The sequence below is a fragment of the Trichoplax adhaerens genome, genomic scaffold, assembly GCF_000150275.1.
Source record: "Trichoplax adhaerens TRIADscaffold_4 genomic scaffold, whole genome shotgun sequence".
Taxonomy (NCBI): domain Eukaryota; kingdom Metazoa; phylum Placozoa; class Uniplacotomia; order Trichoplacea; family Trichoplacidae; genus Trichoplax; species Trichoplax adhaerens.
Window position 1 is genome coordinate 7097452 of NW_002060946.1, and position 23789 is coordinate 7121240.

The following is a 23789-nucleotide window of genomic DNA, read 5'->3' on the forward strand; positions in this document are numbered from 1 at the left end:
ACTAGGCAAACTTGTGTTGTAACAATATGATATTTTAATGCCGTCGACTTTACAGTATTTATGATCTAGTAGTTAATTTATTCAGTTATTTATAGAGCTTTAGGAGACATAGATGGTGCATTTATTATTTAATAATCACGATACAACCGAAATTGAAAGGGGTTACTTTAGTATGCTAGCCATATGGATAAGAGAAAATTTGAAGTGAAAATTAAAGGATTCTAATTAAAATGAGGTATTCATATCGAACTTGAAATTAGGAAAAAACGCCTCATCTAAGATAGTCAATCTAAAAAATAATTTTAGGGCTGGAAGTAAACTATGAAATTTCTATACATGTGTATAAGTAACTTCCTTCGTGTATATGGCAGTACGTACGATTACAATGCTATAGTATATTCTCTAACAATAGCGGCCGATATACAGCATTTTAGTATATCAAGTATTCTTTACTATCATTCTTAAAACCGCTACAAATTGAACATATAAGAATTGATAATTTGGAAATATACTAAGTAGGACAAGCTTTAATTTATTGGGGATATCCGTTTAAAATTAATTGTCTCGATAAATGCTAACTTTAGAGTTCATAGACTACAGTTGATGATCAACCTCGGGTAGCAATAATTATTATGGAATCGATCATATCAGCAATTCTTATGGGCGATTTTCGCAATACGAATACACTATAAAAAACGAGCAATAGTTGTTTTTTCATTTTATTTCGACTTACCAATACCATGCAGCGTTGAATTTGCCAGGAAAAGCGATATACTAAGACCATGGTTCAATCGAAATCGCTCGGAGATACAACAACTTAAAATATTTGGTAAGCTGAGAGATAAAATTATTCTACTAACAGTTTGCAATAACTGTAAAACTGTTTTCCCTGACGGTATCCCTGCTATTCTTAAATAGTGAAGGAAAAATCAATGATAAAACAGTTGCCTATTGTTAAGCGATAACGGTGAATCATTCATTCATTCATTTAATACCATTCGATTGCTTTACTAATGTACGTGCTTAAAATTTTATCTTACATTCAACTCATGAAATAATCCATTAATTAAATATCCTTATTCCCTTTACACTTTATGTTTACGTATGTCATTTATAAATGGTCACATTCAATTATTGTCGATTGACCTATTTGATATTTCAAGACATTCAAAATTTGTTTATTTAATGCAGTCGGCATATTTTTTGTATGTAACAGTTGCTTTATAATACTATATCATAGTCGCTAGAAATGATTTTATTTTTAACGTTATAATATTGTAATTTTGAGAAATGGATCGAATATTGAAATTAGTTCCGGTTTGTGACAATGGTAAACAGAATATTTTCCATGAGTTTGCAAGTTGACCGGTGGCATATGAAATACTTAGTATTGAAATCCGTATAAAATCTTATTATCATCATTTACACCCTTATAATATTGATTAATGAGTTAAGAATGGCATCATAGAGCAGTTATACTGTAAATTATCATAGTAAAAATTGATTTAAATGCGATGTAAGTGATTCAGCAATTATACAAATATTATCAAACAAGCCAGATGATCTTAGCTTGATAGATAATTAGAAATTTAAAAAAATGGACTTTAAAGCTAATTAGGACCATTGGTCTATGTATCCACCTTTGCCTTTATCATATGTCAGCTGCATATTTCTTGCTAGTACTGTATACTTCAAATATACTATCATTTTCTGCATATCATCTAAATGATGTGTGTTCTAGATATCAACAAGCTAACCAATCAAAATATTCATGGCAGATTAGCGTTATACATCAGCCCCATAAAATATCCAATTAGAATATTTAGCTTACGCTGCTTTAGCGCTTTATTAATAAAATATGATCACATTCCAAACGAAACCGATAAACGTTATTATCAATATTAGGACAACTAAAATTAATAATTCAATAAACTATTTTAGAACAGTACAAACAATGTTATTTTATAATATCAACGTCACTATATACGGTAATAAAATCTCATCGTCATACGTAGATTAAATAGCTATACTAAATATTTAATCTAAACTATGTATTATTAAAATCAATACGGCTTTAAAGATTGAATAGTCACAGCAAATGAATACCATAAAAAAGAGTATTGCAATATTTATTAGGCAAGGGTGATATTTCAGCTAGATACAGTACTGTAATATTGTTTCAATTGTATAGTGTATAAATTCTAATTCATTAATTTCAGTTATTGCGTAGAACATTGGTACAAGTCTCCCACTATGAACGTAACATAATATTAACTGAAAATTATCCATCTTCACGTAAATATAATTATTTTTTATTATCTCAAATATATTATCTCATAATTGAAAGGGATCTATTTTTTACATTTATTATAACAATACTTCGTTAATTTTAAATTTTTATAGAAGTTAATTATTTTAGGTAGATCATAGTTCACATTGATCTCTAAATAATTTTACCTAGATGATATTTACATTGAGTCTATTTTTGATATCTTGTTAATTATTTAGAATATACGATATACCTTGATAACCTCTATCTCAATATCCACCCGTATTATAGTCAAATAGAAGCTATCTCCGATTTTAAGGCGGATCTTTAATGTCGAGGCCAATATTGCCCATTGCACTTAATCGCTGTAGTATTATCAGCTCAAGTTTGTTTATAAATATTTTACAATAATGATTAAAGCAATTATTCAATTTATTCCGATACCTTTTTATTGTCCAATAAAGTTAACTGCTACTGTTTCGATAAATAAAAAGGCTGACTACTCGTCATAGCAACTTAAAGAGGAATTTTAAGATTGAGAATCCAGATATTATATCAGTAATATAGATTATCGTTGCATAAAACATAGGTAGTTAAATATGAATCAATCTTCAGAATAACTGAATTAACTAATTCATAAGAAAGCCATGAAAATTAGCTTGAAAGTCATCTTAAACGTTGTAGTTATTTTTAGCAACTTCTTTTTATGAAATCTTTCATCCAAAACTTATTACGTACGAATTAAATGGCATAAAATTAGCCATTATTAAAGCTAAATTTAAGATGGCCTTATACCACACTTAAATATGTCTACAACTTGAAAAGCATTTGAATTCATAGACATGCTAAATTTAGTTGACGCTAACTAATTAACAATAATACATAGAGTAGTGCGAACATAGATCCTTACTAGTAAACTATCTAACGTATTATCGATAGTTAATGTACGGTAATAATTATCTACTGAAAAACTTTTACAAAATAACAAGGATATAAAAGTATCAAATAAGGCATTCTAACATTTATGTTATAGACTAACTCACTCGGACAATACTACAGTAGTAATTGTTTCCTCTCGATATGATTTTGCCAAAAACCACGGTTTCAGAAACTATTTCGGCTTGTTTAATAGTTCTAATAGTTGTATTGCTCACATTTCAGAAGAATTACTAACTGATCTCTAGCAAAAGAAATTAAGACAATGGCTGAACGAAACGCTAATTCTAAAGCTAGAGGCATCATGGTTGTGAATTACATCATGTGAGCTTTGAGATGTAACTTCTACGGTTATATTTCGGCTTTAATTATATTTTATTTCTTTGATACTGCTTATTTAGAACAAAAACAAAATATTTCCAATAAATTTACTGCTGCAAATGCATAATAATAATCCCATAACAAAATAAATTATTGATGGATTTAGCTTGTCATTGCGGCTTAGCTAACGGAGATTATCAACTTTCGGCATCTTTAGAAGCTATATTTCGAACGCATATTATTACTGCATATCTGATTTCTAATCCATTTGATTTGCGCGTCATAATTCCTTAGTGAACTTTTGCACAAAATCTTGAGTGCGTGTAATGTGGTCGAAATTAGACTTTTATTCCCTTGGAAATGATATTTAATCTACGTATATAATACTTAAATTCCACAAAATTTTTTTCGTATTACGTAAAATGTCAGTTTAATATCAATAAATGACAGTTCAGAACTAATCAATAAGTCCTTCTATTTACACACTGAGTCATATTGATGTGTTTTAATTAATTAACGGCTTTAATGGAGCTTTTTCAGTATCTAATGAGAGTAACATCTTATAATTACTCATCAGAGTGAAATTAATCACATTACTTTAATTATTTCTATTTTCCCATTAATAAATAGGAATGCCTTCATTCTGATAATTTATTATCATATTGCAAAATTAAATAAGTTATGGTTTTCCGTAAACTATTGAAATTTTTCGTTTGTTTGCATGTTTAATGATCGCTATAGTCAGTACTGCAGTGAAACTTATTATCGATACATTCCAATTTTTAACACGAAGCAATTTCTTGAAAGAGTTTACTCTTTAGACATCTAACATGCAACATGTATTACTTATATATATACTTTACTATACGAAAGGGAAATTGCTACCGAAAAAGCTGCGAACTTCAGTGGTAAGGGAAAAAATGTATGTTAATTATTATTTCATAGTTTATATTATTTTCCTAGGCGTTTGCATTTCATTATCGTATAATTGTTTAGTATAAGATGAATTCATATAAATGATTGAAGGTACAATAAATTTTAATAGTTGAATTTTGCTATTCAGTTGTGCTTTCACATCAATGATTATAAATATGGTTACGTTTATAATGCGTAATAATCACAATATCATACTTGAGGACTGACAATGGGTAACTGTAAAGAGTATCATGACACGCTTCTAATTCATCTAGGCGAAACCCTTAATTGCATGAATATCTTTCTTCTTATTTCATGATAAAATATAAATCCTCTCACACGATGATTAATCCGGCTGTATTAGTTTGTGGTAGAATTTGAGATCTGTTGATTCTACAATGTTTAGAGAAGTTTAAATCATTATATGAATGCAGAAATGGCGTTACAGCACTATATCAAAATAGATTAATATCAGTATTTACTACTACTGGATTTACATTGTTATATTACCAAGCTTAAAACATATTTTAAACTTAGGATTCTACATGTAAGTTGAAGATTCCACTGCTGATGTAAATTGAATAACTTCCACCTCATTAAAAATCTAGAATGTTTTTACTTCTTGATTTAAATGGATCATGTATGCACTACTTAGCCATTTTTTTTAATTTTGACAGTCTGAATCTAATCCGAATTATTGAGCAATATAAAGAGTCTATATTCAAAAATAGTTTAATGATACTTATGCAATAATTTATTGAAATCTTACCGAAAAAACTCGTGATATTTGAACATCATCATCTGCAATATAGGAAAGAAGTAAAGTAATTTAATGATACGAGACCTTAAACATTAATAGGCATACCGTATTTAAACTCAGATATAATAAAGTATCCTAAAATTATATGAAACAAAAACTGGAAAGTGATCTCACATTCAGAATTACTGCAAAGAGGGGTATAATTTACACTATCTATATGAACGTATACACTTTGCAAATTTTCATCATTAATTGACAGTATTATTTGTATTACTTCTTTTCGATATAGCGGTGATCTAAATGCCTGTAACGGTCTATCACTGTTGGCTATACCAATTTTAAGTCTATTTTCAAATCTTTAAATATCACTACATAACTCTAAAGGTGCGGCAATTAATAGTAAATAATATAATCTAATGTATTGCCTATATTATATCGATGCCAGAATGTCTTCGATCCTGAAAGCAACTAATCATACTGTAATACAGTTCAGAGAGGTTTTTCTTACCATGATACATTACGCCGTCAATATTAGTTACACTTTTATCTGATGACTTCTCTATTGAACTAATTCCTCGTTTATTACCTTTCTGTAAAGTTAAGCAAGATAAAAATGAACGCTGGTTATACCTTTCCTATTACATCCTAGTAAGAACTGATCATGCAGTAGTAAATCTCTTAGGTTATTAATTTACATGAAGTCCCTTCATAGTAGAAATGACGGCTTCAGAGCTTATCTTTCCTTTCGATAGCTTACTAGTTAATCCAAGCTTTCTTTTGAGCAAAATTCTCACCTATAAAAGAATAGGTATTTTAAATATCAAATTAAACAGAAGATAATAAAATAACGATTTAGCATCTACTAAAATGATTGATAATCATGAAATAGCTTGATCAATCCTAAGAAAATTTTTAATTTTATCCTTGTAACTGTTATATCGAAAATGAGCATCCCAAATACTTAGGATCACCATGCAGAAAATTAAAAATTTTATCGCTACTATAGCTAAAGTGCTAAAGATGTTCATTAATAATGCCTGGGCCATGCAGATACCGAGTGTTTTAGTTTATGTCTTCTCATAGCCACTTATTAATCTACTTGATATTATTTTTATATATAGCTAACGTGATATATATATATATATATTAATCTACCTCGGAGTTCCATAAACAGTGGCAAACGAAAAATAGCAAGCCCTGGAATATACAAGAAAGAATGAATCGCCGATTGAAATATTGTACTTAAAATATAGATAATAAACAAAACGCGATTACAATTATCCATCCGGAATCAGCAAGCGTAAATGTCACTATTCACCTGTAATCCATTTAAGATGACAAAAATATAACTAAAAATGATAGACTGATCATTCGTAGACAAGATTCCAAATATCCATGTAAGACCAAGGATAGGTAGTAATATCAGTAAAGCTTTTGAAATGGTCCTAGGCTCAAAAGTAAAACAATTAGAAATTTACGCTTATTCTCTGAATTTGCTCTTTTAATTACTTTCTTATTTCTCTCTTAATATTTATGAGTCTGTCATTTATAAATCTGAAAATTAATGATACATGCACAGGAATATGATTAATTTTAGCTATAAGTAAATTTAGAGATTTTTACGTATTTACTTTGCTTGCTTCTTAGTACTGCCTGTATCGTTTTGATGAATTTTAGCTTTATTGAATGTAACTTTGATTATTAACACCATGACCACGAAGTTTACCTAGAAATAATGATTGTATCAAATTAATAATCAGTACTGGGAATAAATTAAAAAAAATTAATACTATTTCTATTAGTATTTATTCTACGGCCTACTTGACTGCTAGAAACGGTAAAAGGTGGCACTTACAGCTATAACAAATAGAGCTGGGCCAGTAAATGCCCAAATCATTCCATTATTGAGGGATAACCAGCATCTTGATTAAAGCAAGAGATGGTTGAAATTATTATCAGTTCATTGCATATATATTTCAAAAAATTTCATCTTTATATACAGTAACAAATTAAAACAATCCAACTTTACTATTTCACTTACATTTGATTAAGCCCGTAGTATTTATGCCCTAAACCTACAGCTGTTCCTACAATTACTGCAGGAGCACCTGTAATAGCAAAATATACTCAAATATGCGTTGCATTTTGCTCACATTAGATATTAAAACCTTTTCTTATCAAATCATTATCGGTTATAATTTATTAAATACCATTCCTTACCCCAGCCTAAGATATAATATAGTTTAAGCCTTGACTTTGTATTAAATACTGATATAATTTGAAAATATAAATGTAGTGCTTCCATTAACATCCATGAAAACATTGCTAGGAGGAAATAGTGCAAGCCAATAGCGACTACTTTACAGATTACCTATAAAATCAAAATAAATATTCATGAAGTATAATTACTAGTCCCATCTTCTAAGCATATTGAAGTAGACCGATTTTATTGCAGTAAAGTATTGGTATTGAAATACATTTGATGTACTTTATTATAAAGTAAAGCAAGAATTAAAATATTTTTGAATAGTGCTAGATTGGAATGCAAGTAACTGCACCGCAAATTCTTCTTTAAATTTTAAAGCAATGGATATTACAATAACTTCATTGATGCTACTACAGAACATTACGCATGAAATGATTACAATCTCTGAAACTGAAAGTAAACAGAAATATTGCAATCTTTGACTAATTTTTCGCTATTTTTCATGCGCAGCAATATATTCGTATAATAGGAAATTTTCAATTTTTTACTAACCGGATTTTGTTTGACAAAATCCCATCCGCCTAATAGGATACCAATCTGAGATATTAGCATCGTAAATGCTAGATTTGTATGAATTTGGAAGCGATCAGAACTAATTCTGAAATGAACAGAAAACAGACGAAAATTTTACAGCAGGGTTTGATAAATAATTAAGTTAAATAGGTCAACAATTAAATGTCGAAAACTTATTATTCTCCTATTAATTCTGTAGATCTAGTATTTCTTACAATCCTTAAAAAATCATGATACCATTACAGATATAAATATTCTATATCCTGTTGTTACAGTGTTAAATACTGTATTACAGTAGAAATAACTATGTTAGGATAATTCTGTTAGACTATCCTTATTTAGTTAACTTCTAATTTGGATATACTGTATTTTAATATAGCACTGACTTTTTATGACAGTGACACTTATACACATACTGAAATTATAATAGTTATAATAGGGAATGCAAATCATCTGCTTACAGTTCGAATCATTGTGATTGTAATTTACTTATGATAGACTGTAAATTATCATGGAAATGTTCCGTGATAGGACATATCGTAATCTGACTATTCTGTATTAGTTATTACATGTCTATGTTCGTAAATACTGTTGTCTGCATTAAGAGAGCAGTAGCTAAAATTAATATCTAATTCAGTAAATGATTCTAATGTTAATTGTATTAACTATGACTCATGAACTATTGAGGAATAGTATATAAATGCAGTATATCGTGAAATAAAGAAGAATTGTCCAACTTAGTGTTTAACGTAAAATACGAGGCGTTTAAGTCTTTGTGTAGTCTGCTAGTAGAGCAAAAGTGCTCGTGATAGTGCAGATATCATTCCTTGATACGTAGTTCAAGGAATTGACTTATTGATCGTAGATTACGTTATCTTGTTGCAAAGCTGTTTTGTGACACCTGTTTTCGATTATAAATGAGAGTAGATTTGCTTGGATCGTTCCGATTACTACTGCTGATGTTGTTCATGTGTGTTTTAGCTATTTTTATGGAGTCATTTTCTGTTGACTAAAGTTCATAAGGCAATTAATACTTAGATCTAGCAATTCTTAATTGCTTCGTACTAAATAATTGAACTGTGCTGTTTCGACCTTATTATATGCGAGGGGTGCTAAGTGTCTTTGGAAGAGATGTATTGAAAATAAGTTTTCTCAATTTTAAAATGAGTTTTTGGCTAATATCAGCTGGATCTTAATTTATAGCACTAAATGATTCGTATACGAGATCAAAAAAGGCTATCATATGATGTTTCTATCATTTTGCAAGTAATTGTAATTGTAAAAATTTTATAATAAACTGACAGAGAACTTACTGTATAAGAGAGAATATCATCATCGATACGATTAGCGAAGCAATCGAAATCCCACAACAGACATATGATAATAAATCGAGAATAACTTGATGCTGAGCTGAAATCTATGGTAAATTTAATATATATATTAGAAAATACGTTTAAACAATCCCGTACAAGCTTTGTAGCCTATCACAACTTTTATAAAAAATCTCTTAATAAGTAATTTTAATATTAAAGTACCGTAATAATGCTATAGCTATTATTAGGCGTAGGTAGTGTATTCATTAATTCTAGCTTACTGAAAACTTATGGTAAATCATTTTACCAATATTTTTAAGATTACAGTTTAGAAATTTGAAAGAAAACTAATACTATAAATCTCTTCTATCACTGACTACTTCTATAGTCTCATACTTTCGTAGTCATCACTACAATCCGTATTGGTATGGTGCTTATAGCATAAAACATGACTCTCCAGGGCATTATCAATAAAATAACATTTATATCAAACAACATAAGTATAATTGGTCAAATTTAATCAAAACAGTGAAAATTTCATTTCTCTTACTGGAATGGACGAAACTCGCATTAATATAGCAAAATGGGTTAGATGACTGCATCGACATCGAGTATGAGTCTTATTCGTCATATCAACGCTGCATCCATGATTAGACCAATTACCAGTTTTTCCTCTAGATCCACATTTAAATGAATATGAGAAAATCATAAACCCGTAGCGATAATTGAGAATCTAGAACCTTAGATCTAGTCACATATGTGTAATGTAACTAGTATTATGATTGTAGACTATTAGCCATGTTTAGTATAATGTACGGTAGATATTTATCCTAAGAGATATTTGGTAGCTATAACTATAGACTGTTGTGGTAGAGGCTCTATGCTAGAGTACAGATGACTATATATAGTAAGGTGTTGAGTTACTAATAAGGCTATCGGTAAAAATAGAACTGTAAATCATATATTAGGATATGGTTAATTCATTGTACTTTGGCTGGTGTGAATAATGTCTACAAAGTACTGTAGTCGTATCCATATCGGATTAATGATGGTCCGCAGTAGAACAGTCTTTCTAAGAATAATTTAACTATGTGTAATATAAGGTAAAAGGTTGCCATGCGGATTGTAGCTGCGAATGCTACGAAAAGTATAAAAGCATGCAACTTTATATTATTCTGTTAGTTCGTTGTAGAAGTCTTTAGTAGTAGTATTCGGCTAGAGTAGAGCTGTATGTAATTAATCTTTGTATAAGATCCAATAAAGCCCTTATTTTTCTAAAATTTGGAATTTCGCGATCGCTATATATCACAATATGTTATGAATGAATTACGACAGAAAGAGTTTAAACAAAGTACTAAATCTATTTAAATGCATACTCCGAATTTCCCACATTGAAATCCCAATATACGCAATCGGCTTGATAGTTGGAGTTGTAACTTGACTAATAGCAACATATTAGCATGAATTTATAGTTTAACGATCAAATTTCATAGGATAAACTGAATGTAAGAATCCGCAATTCTAATCAATAAAATCTTAGACTTACGTTATTATGAGTAACCCAAAAGACAAATTGATTTCTTTGACTTAATTGTGGCTTGGGACTTACGCGACAGCCAATAATCAAAGAATTGACAAAATCTTGCAATGAATTTGTAGTAACGCTAAATTTTGACAATCTCTCAATTAATTATGTTGCATTTATGTCTCATTATGTTATCAATAACAAATTGGAAGAAATGCCAGTTTATTGTATTTAAAGGTAATATCAAAAATAAACTAACCTGGATGATACGGAAGACAGCTTCCCACCTGTTACATCTTGTAAGGATTTAAAAATAGTGACGGCTATCACAACATCATCTACTAGGAGATATTTCATAGCAATCAAAACCAAAATATCGCGGCTCTCGAAATTTATAGACTCTATTATGTAATTATTATTCGAACAGACAGATTGTGTGTCGAATACTCAGATAGGATCAATTTATCTTTTACCGGCTTGATTAGCTAATGGAGTCGGGGGTAAATTTAAATAGTAGTGTGATTTCAAATTAGAATTTGGAAACTTTTCAGCTGTGGCTACGTATCCGTTAGATCGATACTGACTAGCTTGATATTTATTAACTCGGATAGCTAAAATGAAGAAATTATGAATTAAATAAGTTCATCCAGTCATTTCTAACCACCAGGTGGCACTAAAAATAAAACATTAAATTTAATCCCATCCTAGACTATTAATCCAATTTTTTACTGCGAGCATTAGTTAATTAAATGGGTTCCGTCAGCTATTTCTACCCATCAAGTAGCAAATAAAACAAAATATTAAATCTAATCTTAATCTGAGCTATCTATCAAAATTTTTGTCACTAGTAATCGCAAAATTTACTCATAGGTACTATTTATATATGGATACGTTAATGTAGAAATGAAAGAATAAAGCAGCACTAAAATAAGATGACTAATCAATCTAAATTAACATTGTTTGTTACTATATTTATATTTCGTCAATCAATAAGAAAAACAAAGCAATTGAAACGAAATACTTTAAATCTCCTTAATTGTCAAACGAATATACTGACTTAAATCCTTTGAATTGAATTGATAGGAGTCACCAGGAGCTAATGTACGTCCAGCTTGTTCTGCTATGCCATCTGTGATATTAAGGATATCAGAAACGATAGGAATTTTCTAAATTGGATGAAATAAATCAAACATATTAACAACTTAAAATCTGAAAATAAGCTATCTTGTATACTTGATTATAGCTATTTTCGTTCTGAATCAAAAACATTTATATCGATAGCTAACGCCAAATTACTGCTAATATTAAGACAGAAAATCAAATTTTTAGATATAGTACAACAAATTAAAATATATTTATTATATTGACTACCATATAAATGCTCAACAATAATCTTTCACGATGACATGAGTACCTACTTTAAATGAATGAAAATCATATTGACAGTAGACTATTAACTACGGTTGTAATATAACTGAAAAATGAATGTAGTACAATCGGAACTATTGATAGCCCAGTAACCTTCTCGTACTTGACAGTGCCATGTAAAATCTAGTATCATATCAAAATGCTAGAAATTACCTTACTAACTTCTGCCCAAGCAGCCGATTTACTTTTGGATGTTAATTGGCCTACTGCGCTAAAATATGCCTAGTAGCGAAAATTTAATCCTAACTCTGATCAGTTAATGGTCTCTTCATATGAATACTCTGGCAAGTAATGAATAGGCTTTAATTCACTAAAACATTAGTTTTAAATATTTTTTTTATCATAAAATGTAACCTGAAAATATGTCGAATGATTTGTAGTTGCCTTCATGTCTACATTTTGACTTAATTGCAGCAAAGCAAGTCTAGAAACTGCCAAATCATCCGCTTTAATTTGTTTGTCTGTATTTAGCACACCGGTTAAATTGGTTAATAGGTTAGTTGCTTGCTCAGCCGAAGTGTTAATGGGTGCAGATAATAACTACGAAAAATTAATTTATGGTTAGCACAAGTTATGAGTTGATTTTTTAATATATTAGCTGCCATGTATGTATTTTATTGATAGATAAATGACAAATGTATGTATACATAGTGTAGACTCTTACTTGATCGTATAAATTATGAAATGTTGTAGATAAATTTTTAACGTGAATCGCTGCATCCGTTGGAGTAGTTTCGAAGATGGTTGTGGCTTTAATCGGTGGATCACTCGTTGCAATATCATAAAAATTTGAAGACTTTGTTACAGTGCTTAATTTGCTTGAAGAAAGACCTAATGGAATGCGAAGAATTGCAGGATATGAATAGGCCAAAGTGCAGTAGATTAGCAGTGCTCGTTAGAACAGTCCACCGTTTTACTCTCATCAATTTATCTAGTCGAATTCTAGCTTATAGTAAAGCAATCATATAAATTCACCGTATAAATGATAAGTAGACTATTCTACCGAGACTAGATACTACTTTACATCTCTTCACTATTGTTCTAGTTAGCCTGCTATGGATTTAGCCGTATTTATTGAAAATAATGATCATTGTCATCTTACCTATTTCCGGCTTAGAGGTTTCTCTATATAAATTGTGTACATTTGTACTCGTCTGATATGGATTAAACTTTCCTGTTGATGTTGTTACCAAAATATCAGCCGTCGCTGATTGGCTCTCACTAATTAAGCTTGAAATCGGCGAGGAAGATTCTATCGAGTGTAATGATAAATTACTTACGTAAATCAATGAAGTAGAATGCATTACAGCAGACAGCGAAGGAAACTCTATCTGCGAGTGTGATGATGATAGCACTGAAACATTGCTTGATTTCTCTGACAAAGCATTATAATCAGATTTGGATGACTCTGTAAGTAAACCAGTACTTAGGGTAAGCACTCCAGCCGGAGATAGAATTCCACTGCTCGTTTCCGAGAAATACGAGCTACCAAATGGAAAATATATCGAGCTACTAAAATTTAAATTTAACACTTGGCCATTGACATAGGAAGATGCAGTAAAACTTATATCAGAATTATTGGTCAGACTTGAAATACTGGTACTGGTAACTTCTTGGTCACTTATTGAACTCGAAGATACTTCTTCATTTGAAAATGATCATATATTAATAGGAATTAATAAGACAATATTGATGAAATCAGTAAATGACTAATAATCTTATCAAAAACTCAGAGAGTTATTGGTACAAGAAGAGACTTAAGTTCTAGGATTACAACCGTACATAATTTCTACATTATCCTATAAATCATCTCTTAATGTAGGGCTTGGCTTAAAATGCGGTACTTACCGGTTGCGGAAATTTGTTTAAAGAGCACATTTGATGAATTATTTGATAAATTTGGCTCTGTAATTAGCAATAGAACGAAAATCTTATCAATTACCGTTGACCGCTCTTAACTAGAAACTTTATATTCCAATAATATCACAAAGCATTTTGTAATCTCCTAGCCTGAGTATGAAGCTTATCAAATAGAAATAAAAAAAGAACAGAATTAAATTTTATCAATTTAAATGCAAGATTATGTTATCGAAAAATATCTGCGTGATCATCTCTAATTGTAATAGTCTTGAAGACGATAAACTACCTCATTGAAAGTATTTCTATTTCGAAATAACAGCCATTAATAAGCAAAATGAAACAATTTAAATAGTTTTAGTGTCTTTTTCAGACGGTAAAGTTTTCATTTGGTTGCTTATATGCTGAAAACTAATATTTATGTTATCTAGGCCGCAAGCGCTCTAAGCACTCAAAATAGAATAAAATACCGAGATACCGCTGAACTTAAACTACACTGGATGTATAGCACATGGTTAATATATGTAGAATAAAGTATAATGTCTAACTAAGTGGTTAAGTAAGATGAATTAATTAGTACTGTAATATAGTTATAAATTTTCATATAGGCTCATTTTCATAAGTCATGAATGAATGTCACTACCGCTATATTTCCTATGTGTTAATAAAACGAATCCTATAGACCAGAGAAATTATACCGAAACCTATGCACTGAAAGAATATTTCTGTCATTCCATTATAGCGCTACTAAAATAAAAGAATTAGTAATACTTTATAAATTTTCACATACGGTTGCTTTCAGCGCTCATGAATGAAAGTCAAATAAATATCGCTACTAACTTATTTTTTATGTACTGATAAAATCAACGCTATAGAATAAAAGAATTATACTATAATCTCAATATGGAAAGAAAAGCATCTTCAATCCTTTATTGTACTATATAGCATAATTTAATAGCTTTAATATACCCTCACAAAGGCTAGATTTTATTCTTTCTAAATGTCCAAAAATATCCAGAAGATTATTTCGCATAGCATATTTAAGCTTTGAGGGTTTTATTCTATTTTCATGTTATAGAAATAGTAGTAACGTAAATTACCATTAAAAGTCCTTAATCCTATGAAATTTACCGATTTGACATAGGACATTAATTTCATCCAGACAGTGTGTTAATATAAAGTTCCAGAACCCATTTTTATATTCCATTGCTGCACAATGGTGAGACGGTGGGAAGGATTGCAGATCATACCAGTAGGTAATATTGCTAAAACGCTCTTTGTCGACAACCCATCTCCAGCCATCATCTGGGTCAGAATTTGTTAATCGAGCTCCAATCCAATAAGTAAATTCCTCTTGTAAGTATAAAGAGGAAGCATGAAATTTTTCTGGACTATCCAACTTTGCTAGATCACCTCCAATATCAAGACACTCATTTCTAGCTTTCGGAAAGTTGAAAATTTCATCTAAATGTGGTCCATAGCATAAAGATTCGTAAAAGGTAAAGTTTTCGGGACAGACCATATTCGTATTATTTAAGACTGGCGTTTGAGCTGCATTAACGAAACAGGAAAAATGACCTTAAATGTTCTCCCTAACATAGTTTACAAATACCATTACCTATTGCTCCTTTAATCCAAATGGTACTTATACGCTCGTACTTAGTAATTGATTTATAGTAATGAAGAGGTATCTTAATGATTCGGGTGTCACAATCGAAATCAAATTGATTTTCAATTTTGTTTAATTTCTATGCTCGTACTTATGATACCTTAGTGATTCGTATGTCATGATCAAATCAAATCTATTTTCAACTTTGCCTAATAGCTATACTGGTAATAACAATATCCTAATGATTCGTAAGTCACGATCGAATCAGTTTTCAACTTTACCTAATTGCTATACTCATACCCATGATATTTAATGATTCTGATGGCATTGTCAAAATAAATCAATTTTCAACCTTATCTAATTGCTATACTTCTACTTACACAGGTATACTAATAAATAACGTAAAATTAATGCTAATAACTTATATTAATCTAAATTAAAAGCATTAGAATAAAACTAAGTAGCAATAGCAAACTTTTTGCCTTGTTTTTCTGTATAAGTAATCTAAATTAAGATAGCGTTTACTATTGCCTTGTAATTTTTAAGGACAATCTTAAGATGAAAGCCATCTAACAGGGATAATTCCAAAAACTCAGTACTAATAATAAAATCGTCAGTTTTGGAATTTGTATTCAAACCGTGAAAAGATGCGCATGAAGTATAATAAATTAATACATTTGGAAAGAAAAATACTGAACTCGTACAGTCAAATTAGAATGATATTAATAGCATCGAATTATACTTATATTCTTTGCATGGCATACGAAAGATATCCTAAAAATTATCTACATACGGAGCAAGCACTGTTTTCTTTCTACTGTCTAAATACTAATGTAATTAGTAACTAAGAGATTTGCTGTCCTAAAGTATGAATATAAAGGAATATTTATATGCTATAATATCTACAAATATGCTGGTGTGGTGGTATACGAATAATTAGCAATTTAATTCACGCAAATTTTGGCAGCAATTGTGTTATTCTATATAAAAACGAATCTGAAACTCATAACGGAATAGGATAATCGGTAGACATACTCATCATCTAAGTCTTAAATTGATACTACAATACCCTGAGAATACTTTAAGTAATGTTGAAATTATACGTACGGTATCCTGTACGTTTTAATCATTTACTGTAATTAAAAGTAATGCGAATTTCTGACTTTTACATGTACCGTAATGAAATAATGTCATTTTGCAGTTAATTTAGAACAATCTTTTAATCTAATAGTAAAAATTTGCAAATATATAAGTATTACCAATAGATATACATGTATCATTTGCGATAAATTATCATGATAGTAATATTAGATGATTGCTAATTACTAAATTAGAAACTATTGGTTACTAACATTTAGCTAGTTATCTGAGTATGTTAAATAGATCCATATTATTTGACGTACTATCATTGAGAAGATTGCCTGCACTTTACGGCGGTTGGACAATTATGCGAGGATAATGAGATTTTAAGCTGACTGATTCATACTGTAAAATATTAATGATCTATACTATAAAATATTGATGATCTATTTGAAAAGTTTCCTATTTGATGACTCGATTCTGATTATAGGCAACTTTGTTGCCCTATATAGATTAAATGAAATATATTTAAGAAGTGCAGTTATGAGCTTGGAAAATAGACTTCACTTCTTTCGAGCTCAGGACACTTTAGATTAAATTCTTGTTTTATTTGCTATTACTCAACCATTATTAACTTTGCAATGAAAGCTTTTTTAAAATTTCTTCCAGCGTAAGACAATTATTATGTGAGAATTATACTAGATTAGATGGAATAGCTGTAAATACTTTTATTGCAGTTTGTATTACGAAGATTACTCTTTCTACATATTGCTAATAAATACATGTGTAGAATCTTAAATACGCGCACTAACACCACTAAAACAGGTAATGATCGATCTCTAAAGCTATCTATCAATCGTAGAATCCAAAACATGTAATAATTCTAGCAAATTGATCAAATTCAAGTGAAGTGAAGTAAACGAGATCTTACAAATGGTGTAATATTAATTTTCTAGCCATTTCTAACATCAGTAGAATCTTTTGATATCGCTACTTACTAACGTTTCAGTGAACTGATCTCCAGTAGTAATGTCATTCTATCTACGACGTTCAATATAGTCAATTTATACTTTACAGCCACTGAACAATGTGACCATGACAAACATTACCCCATCAGCTCTAGAAGATCATGCTTTATAATTAATCCTGATCTAGATCATATTGTTGTATATGCAATCACTTTACTAACCTAAAAAGGATATTTATACAGTGTTGAGTACATACCTGTAGTAAAGCCTTCATTCCAAACCCAGTACACACCAATATACTGTAAAATAATTATAAGAGATACAGTTCTCCTCAGAAAAATTAAATTGGAATAACAGAAAAGGCAGCATCAAGACTATTTCCCTTTATTCTAGTTCAGTTTTATCCTCCAACGGATTCATGTAAACAAATTTATATAAATTCTAACGATTCTACAAGATTTTACCTTACTAAAGGAATTTAGCAACTGATAGTTTAATTTATAACAAAGGAGTGGTAATCTCGCTAGAGTATAAAATCAATGATGAAATCAAATTACAACTGAGTGTCCATTTTAGTATAACTACAGCAGAGGCATCACATCGTATAATATCGATATTTTTACGGTCGCAAAGGACAGATAGACCAAGATGACTATCGAAAATTTCTCTAAATTCCGTACTTAGTTGTATATTGAATTTTTGAGCTTGAGTAGCAAAAGTTATCGAATGTATTGACACTAACACAGAAGTTTTTAAATTTATAAAAAAATTACTTCCAAAATACCCATGAAAGCTATCCAATCTTCGATTAAGAGTTTACTGTACGCAGTAAAGTTTGTTATAACTAAACTAAACTAGATATATAATCATTAGGATTGATCTAGCATAGAAACACTGATCATCATCATTATTAGCGTGGTAATGACGACAAATCATCACAGTAACTCAATTGTAGATATGAAAAATAGTTATTGCAAGTTATGAATAAACTAAACATTTATGGTAAGGCAATCTGAACCTTTCTTATAATCATAAATTTTCAGCAACGATAGTGCATTATTGTAGCTTACCATAATGACGAAATAAAGACGGTTAACCATTTTGAGAGAGAAAGATCTAAAAACTAGAATGGCACTTGAAATTTGAAGTATTATTATTAAAAATTGACAGTCTGTCAAATGATGCCTGAAATTCTAGCTAAAAAGCCACTTAATTGGTTACTCTTAGCGTAATTGAAAAAAATTCTAAACAGCTTTTAATAAGGCAAGATCGATTTTCACCAGAATGATTAATAATATTCCTTGAATATACATTGTCCTAATCAGATTGTATAACAATTATGATTGAATAGATTGTTAATTCTAGTTAATTATTTATACCCATTGCCAAATGGAGATCTATTCTTGGTAATATATTTCTTTCTAAAACAGTAACAAAGACGATAAATTAATTAAATTTTTATTTGTTTACTGATATGACAGTCTCGACAGATACTAGTTATAATAGAACCTAACAGAGGTCTGTTTAAATCGTTAATTCATAAATTCCCTTACACTCATTTTTAACAATAGTTCTTTCTAAATTTTCAGTTTCAAAGACGATTTACTTCAGAAAATTAAGTCAGAAATACAACTTGAGTTCATTTGTACAAATATCTTAGAGAGAATATTTGACTTTTTGAGCGATCAGCATCACTGTAACTAGCTTAGCAAATCTAGATATTTGCTAGTCCACACGTGTGATAAGCATGACCTAGTAAAAATGCTATAACACTATTATTTTATCCTTTATTGGGATTTCCTAATTTTTCTCCATTTAAATGAAACAATTGATTGATGGTTAAATGGAAACTTTGTCCTGGGTTATTACTATTTAATTGTCACAAAACAGCTATGCAACAAGATAACGTAATGTACGATTAATAAGTCATTTCCTTGAACCATGTATCAAGGAACGATATCTGTACTATCAGAAACACTTTTGCTGTACTAGCAGACTACACAAAGACTTAAACGTCTCGTATTTTACCTTTAACACTAAGTTTGAGAATCGGCTTTATTACATGATATATAGAACTGCATTTATATGCTCTTCCTCAATAGTTCATGAGTCATAATTAGTACGATTAACTTTGGAATCATTTTCTGAATTAGATATTAATTTTAGCTACTGCTCCCTTAATGCAGACAACAGTATTTACGAACATAGACATCTGATGACTAATACAGAATAGTCAGATTACGATATGTCCTATCACGGAATATTTCCTCGATAATTTACAATCTACCATGAGTAAGTTACAATCACAATGATTCGAACTGTAAGTAGATGATTTGCATTCCTTATTATAACTATTAATTTCAGTATGTGTACATGTTTCACTGTCATAAAAAGTCAGAGCTATATTAAAACACAGTATATCCAAATTAGAAGTTAACTAAATAAGGATAGGCTAACAGAATTATCCTAACATAGATATCTCTACTCTAATACAGTATATAACACTGTCACATTAATATTATACATATAAGAATGAATTCATAACCTCATGATTACTGAAGGCTGTATAATAAACAAATATTTTCGGAATCATCCAGTTGGTAGATTAATAAAAATCTAAGCTAAAATTTTATATGATCAGATAGAAGTATAGATTTTATTCTATAGCTTCAGATGTCGCAGTACAGCGATAATAATATTACTCTAGTTTTTCATTAGCAATTTTAGGACTCATATTATTACTATTGAATGGAAAGAGTGGTTAAATAAAGGATAAGCAAGGTAAAATAAAATTAATAACGAAATGAAAACTTTCATCCAACGAAATTCGTATTTGTTTACATGATCAATAATTAATTACCGTAAATTTAATATTGACAATTAAAAACTTACCTTTCAGTAAGCACAGCAATTTTACCAAAGGTTATTCATTATTGTAACTGAATAATTAATACTATATTTCTATGTGATCTAATTCAGTCATTTGATAGGGAGCTGCTAGTAATTCAATAATTAGCCTTCAGTAAGGATAATAATAATACCAAATTCTATTCGATATTATGACTGATTAATTAAAATTATATTTTTATGTGGTCTAATGCATTTATTTGATAGGACCCATCATAAAGGTATTTTTGACTATTCAATATCAATCAATTTATACTAATTTAATTATTAATGTTGATATTTTTAGCGAACGAAAATCAGCTCTTACTTTCTGCATTCTAATTCTATCATAAATTCTGCCATAAATTTAATTAAAAAGTAAAACTAAACAAAAGCTTGCTTAGATTCTAAAAGCGCTGAAATTTAAAACTAGAACCATCTTAAGCTCACATTCATAAAATCATCTGATTACTATATACTAAAGTAATGGAAACGGATGAAATTTGGAATAATTTTAATGCTGGAAGGACATTCGCATATGAATTATTTTATTATCATCATCATTATGGAAAAAAATTGAAAGCTTCTACCTAAATACATCATAACGTATTATTCTTGTTCAAGTTGATTACATTATCTCTTTCCAATCACAAAAGACTTATCTTATATTATCCATATCAAGATTGTTCTGATCAAATTATTGCTGCAATACTTGCAGTATTTTATTCAACAGTCTAATAGGAAACTATCGCTGCTTAAGATTGGCTACTGTGATAAGTGTGGAGTTATAATGGTGAAGTAATTCATTAAAATCTGGTCAAAGCAGCACTCTACAAAGCGACGATACTACAGCATTAAAACACCTGCTTCAAACTAATTAATAATATAGGTGCGTGAGTTGACAGCCAATTATTTTTTTTACTACAATTTACGCACATATTTTTCCGATTACAATGTATTTACTTGGAAATTTTAGTACTCTCCTATTATACCTTTAAACTCATCCCAAACCAAGTAAATAGCATTGATTATATGTTTAATCGAGGATCAATCGACGATAAGAGATTGAATTGATTCTTTTGCGTGGCTAGTTAATTAATTCAATTAACCATTCTTACCTCTATCGAACATATTAATTGTAATTAAATTTCTGTTTCCATATTTGCGATAGTATCCTATTTATGTAATTATCTTATAGTTGGGCGAGTTTAGTAAGAACTTGGACTATTATTCTCACCAGCTGGTCGATTAATCCCACTCGCGATACTTAGTACTATATATTCTAGCTATTCTTGAACACATATATCTTTATATTTATTGATCTTACAAGGTTCTTTATAGAAAGGGCTCTACCAAATAGTCGAATCACAACAACTAACGATGCATAGGCTAACTAACTCATAAAAGATAATGTACTTGATTACGTTAAGAAAAATCTATATGTATAATGATTTACATGACGGTATTTCAAAGCTAGTCGATAAATTTAAATTAGTCAACTCGACTTATGACATAGATTTTTATTGATATAATGTCAATAAATTATAAGTTTCATCGATTTTTAAGATAAAACTACAACAAAACAGATTGCAAGTTATAATTGAATGCAACTAGTACTCTACTATGACTAATCAAATAAAATGTAAATATTATTGGAATAATTTGTTTTCGTTCAAAGTCTTTAACTGCTACCTACACCAGATAGATAATATATGAAAGTCATGGAGTAACGTTTACATAATTGTCGTCTCGCAGTCTCCATAAGATAAATTACCTAAGAATGTGTTAGTATTAATTTATCTACGATGTTTTTCACATTTTAACCAATAACTGCATAGTTGTATAATATCTGCAAACTGATAATTAATGTTTATGTAGATTGGCTATAAATTGGGTGATATTTTAATAAAGTTTGGGTTAAGTTAGATCAAAAGAGACTAATAGAAGTACTGTTTCTTCTGGAGATCGTCAGCATTTAAAATCGTACTGTAGGAACATTTTGAAGAGGACAAACTCGACGGTCGTACCGTAGTTTTAGTTTTTCGTAATAGTTTAAGTTTACCTCCGTTACAAATCTTCTTTGTAACAAGAAACCGGGTCTTAAACACTATCTTCACTAGTACTTGTGTTCCCAACTAGCTTAGGGACCTATCGTAGTTGAACTAACTCTCAGCTACACAAAAAACTACTATTGAGTAATAGATTTCAATACTTTACTTTATTTTCGTTAACCTTAGTCGTAAAATGTACTAAAAAAAAACGTAAGAATATTCTTAGCAATAATAGTCAAAAGATCCTGTAAATGACTAACTGGAACTGAGAAGCTAAGCTAGTGCTCCGCTTTTTATAGTCTCGCCGATAGTACACTTGTGAATATTCTTGAAATAGCGGCTTACACTGTACAGTGTACATATCCTAGTATAGCAACTAGAGCCTCAAGGCTCTGCAAATTAATCGATCTTACACTTAAGGTGTTATTAGTTAACGTTTACAGACTAAGCGTGTTAGCTCCGACACGTCAACAATATTGAACAAGTACTTATGAATAAACATTAATATCTAATAAGCTACTGGAGCAAACAATAATTTAAATGAGATATTTTAATTAACGTAACAATTAATATTTCGGAGCATGGCTCCGAAACAACCTCGTAACAAATTACGATTGATAAGAGTATAATACTACGATGTAATGTAGCTAGTATTGTGATTGTAGACTGTTAGCCATGTTTAGTATAATGTACGGTAGATATTTATCCTAAGAGATATTTGGTAGCTATAACTATAGACTGTAGTGGTAGAGGCTCTATGCTAGAGTACAGATGACTATATACAGTAAGGTGTTGAGTTACGTTATAGGTAAAAATAGAACTGTAAATCATATATTAGGATATGGTTAATTCATTGTACTTTGGCTGGTGTGAGTAATGTCTACGAAGTACTGTAGTCGTATCCATATTGGATTAATGATGGTCCGCAGTAGAATAGTCTTACTAAGAATAATTTAACTATGTGTAATATAAGGTAAAAGGTTGCCATGCGGATTGTAGCTGCGAATGCTGCGAAAAGTATAAAAGCATGCAACTTTAGATTATTCTGTTAGTTCGTTGTAGAAGTCTTTAGTAGTAGTATTCGGCTGAAGT

General features: G+C 29.9%; 1 protein-coding gene across 1 annotated transcript; it reads right to left on the reverse strand.

Annotated features, from left to right (window-relative positions):
- Positions 1-5135: 5135 nt before the first annotated feature.
- Positions 5136-15625, reverse strand: TRIADDRAFT_55994 (uncharacterized protein; the record flags this gene model as incomplete). Its single annotated transcript, XM_002112163.1, has 21 exons — positions 5136-5156; positions 5211-5242; positions 5710-5791; positions 5897-5995; positions 6520-6646; positions 6833-6927; positions 7057-7123; positions 7243-7309; positions 7422-7572; positions 7960-8065; positions 9294-9397; positions 9844-9967; positions 11078-11219; positions 11292-11429; positions 11876-11984; positions 12400-12468; positions 12601-12786; positions 12911-13077; positions 13349-13498; positions 14095-14151; positions 15235-15625. The coding sequence occupies 21 exons, from the start codon at positions 15623-15625 to the stop codon at positions 5136-5138; spliced, it is 2484 nt and encodes an 827-aa protein (XP_002112199.1).
- Positions 15626-23789: the final 8164 nt, after the last annotated feature.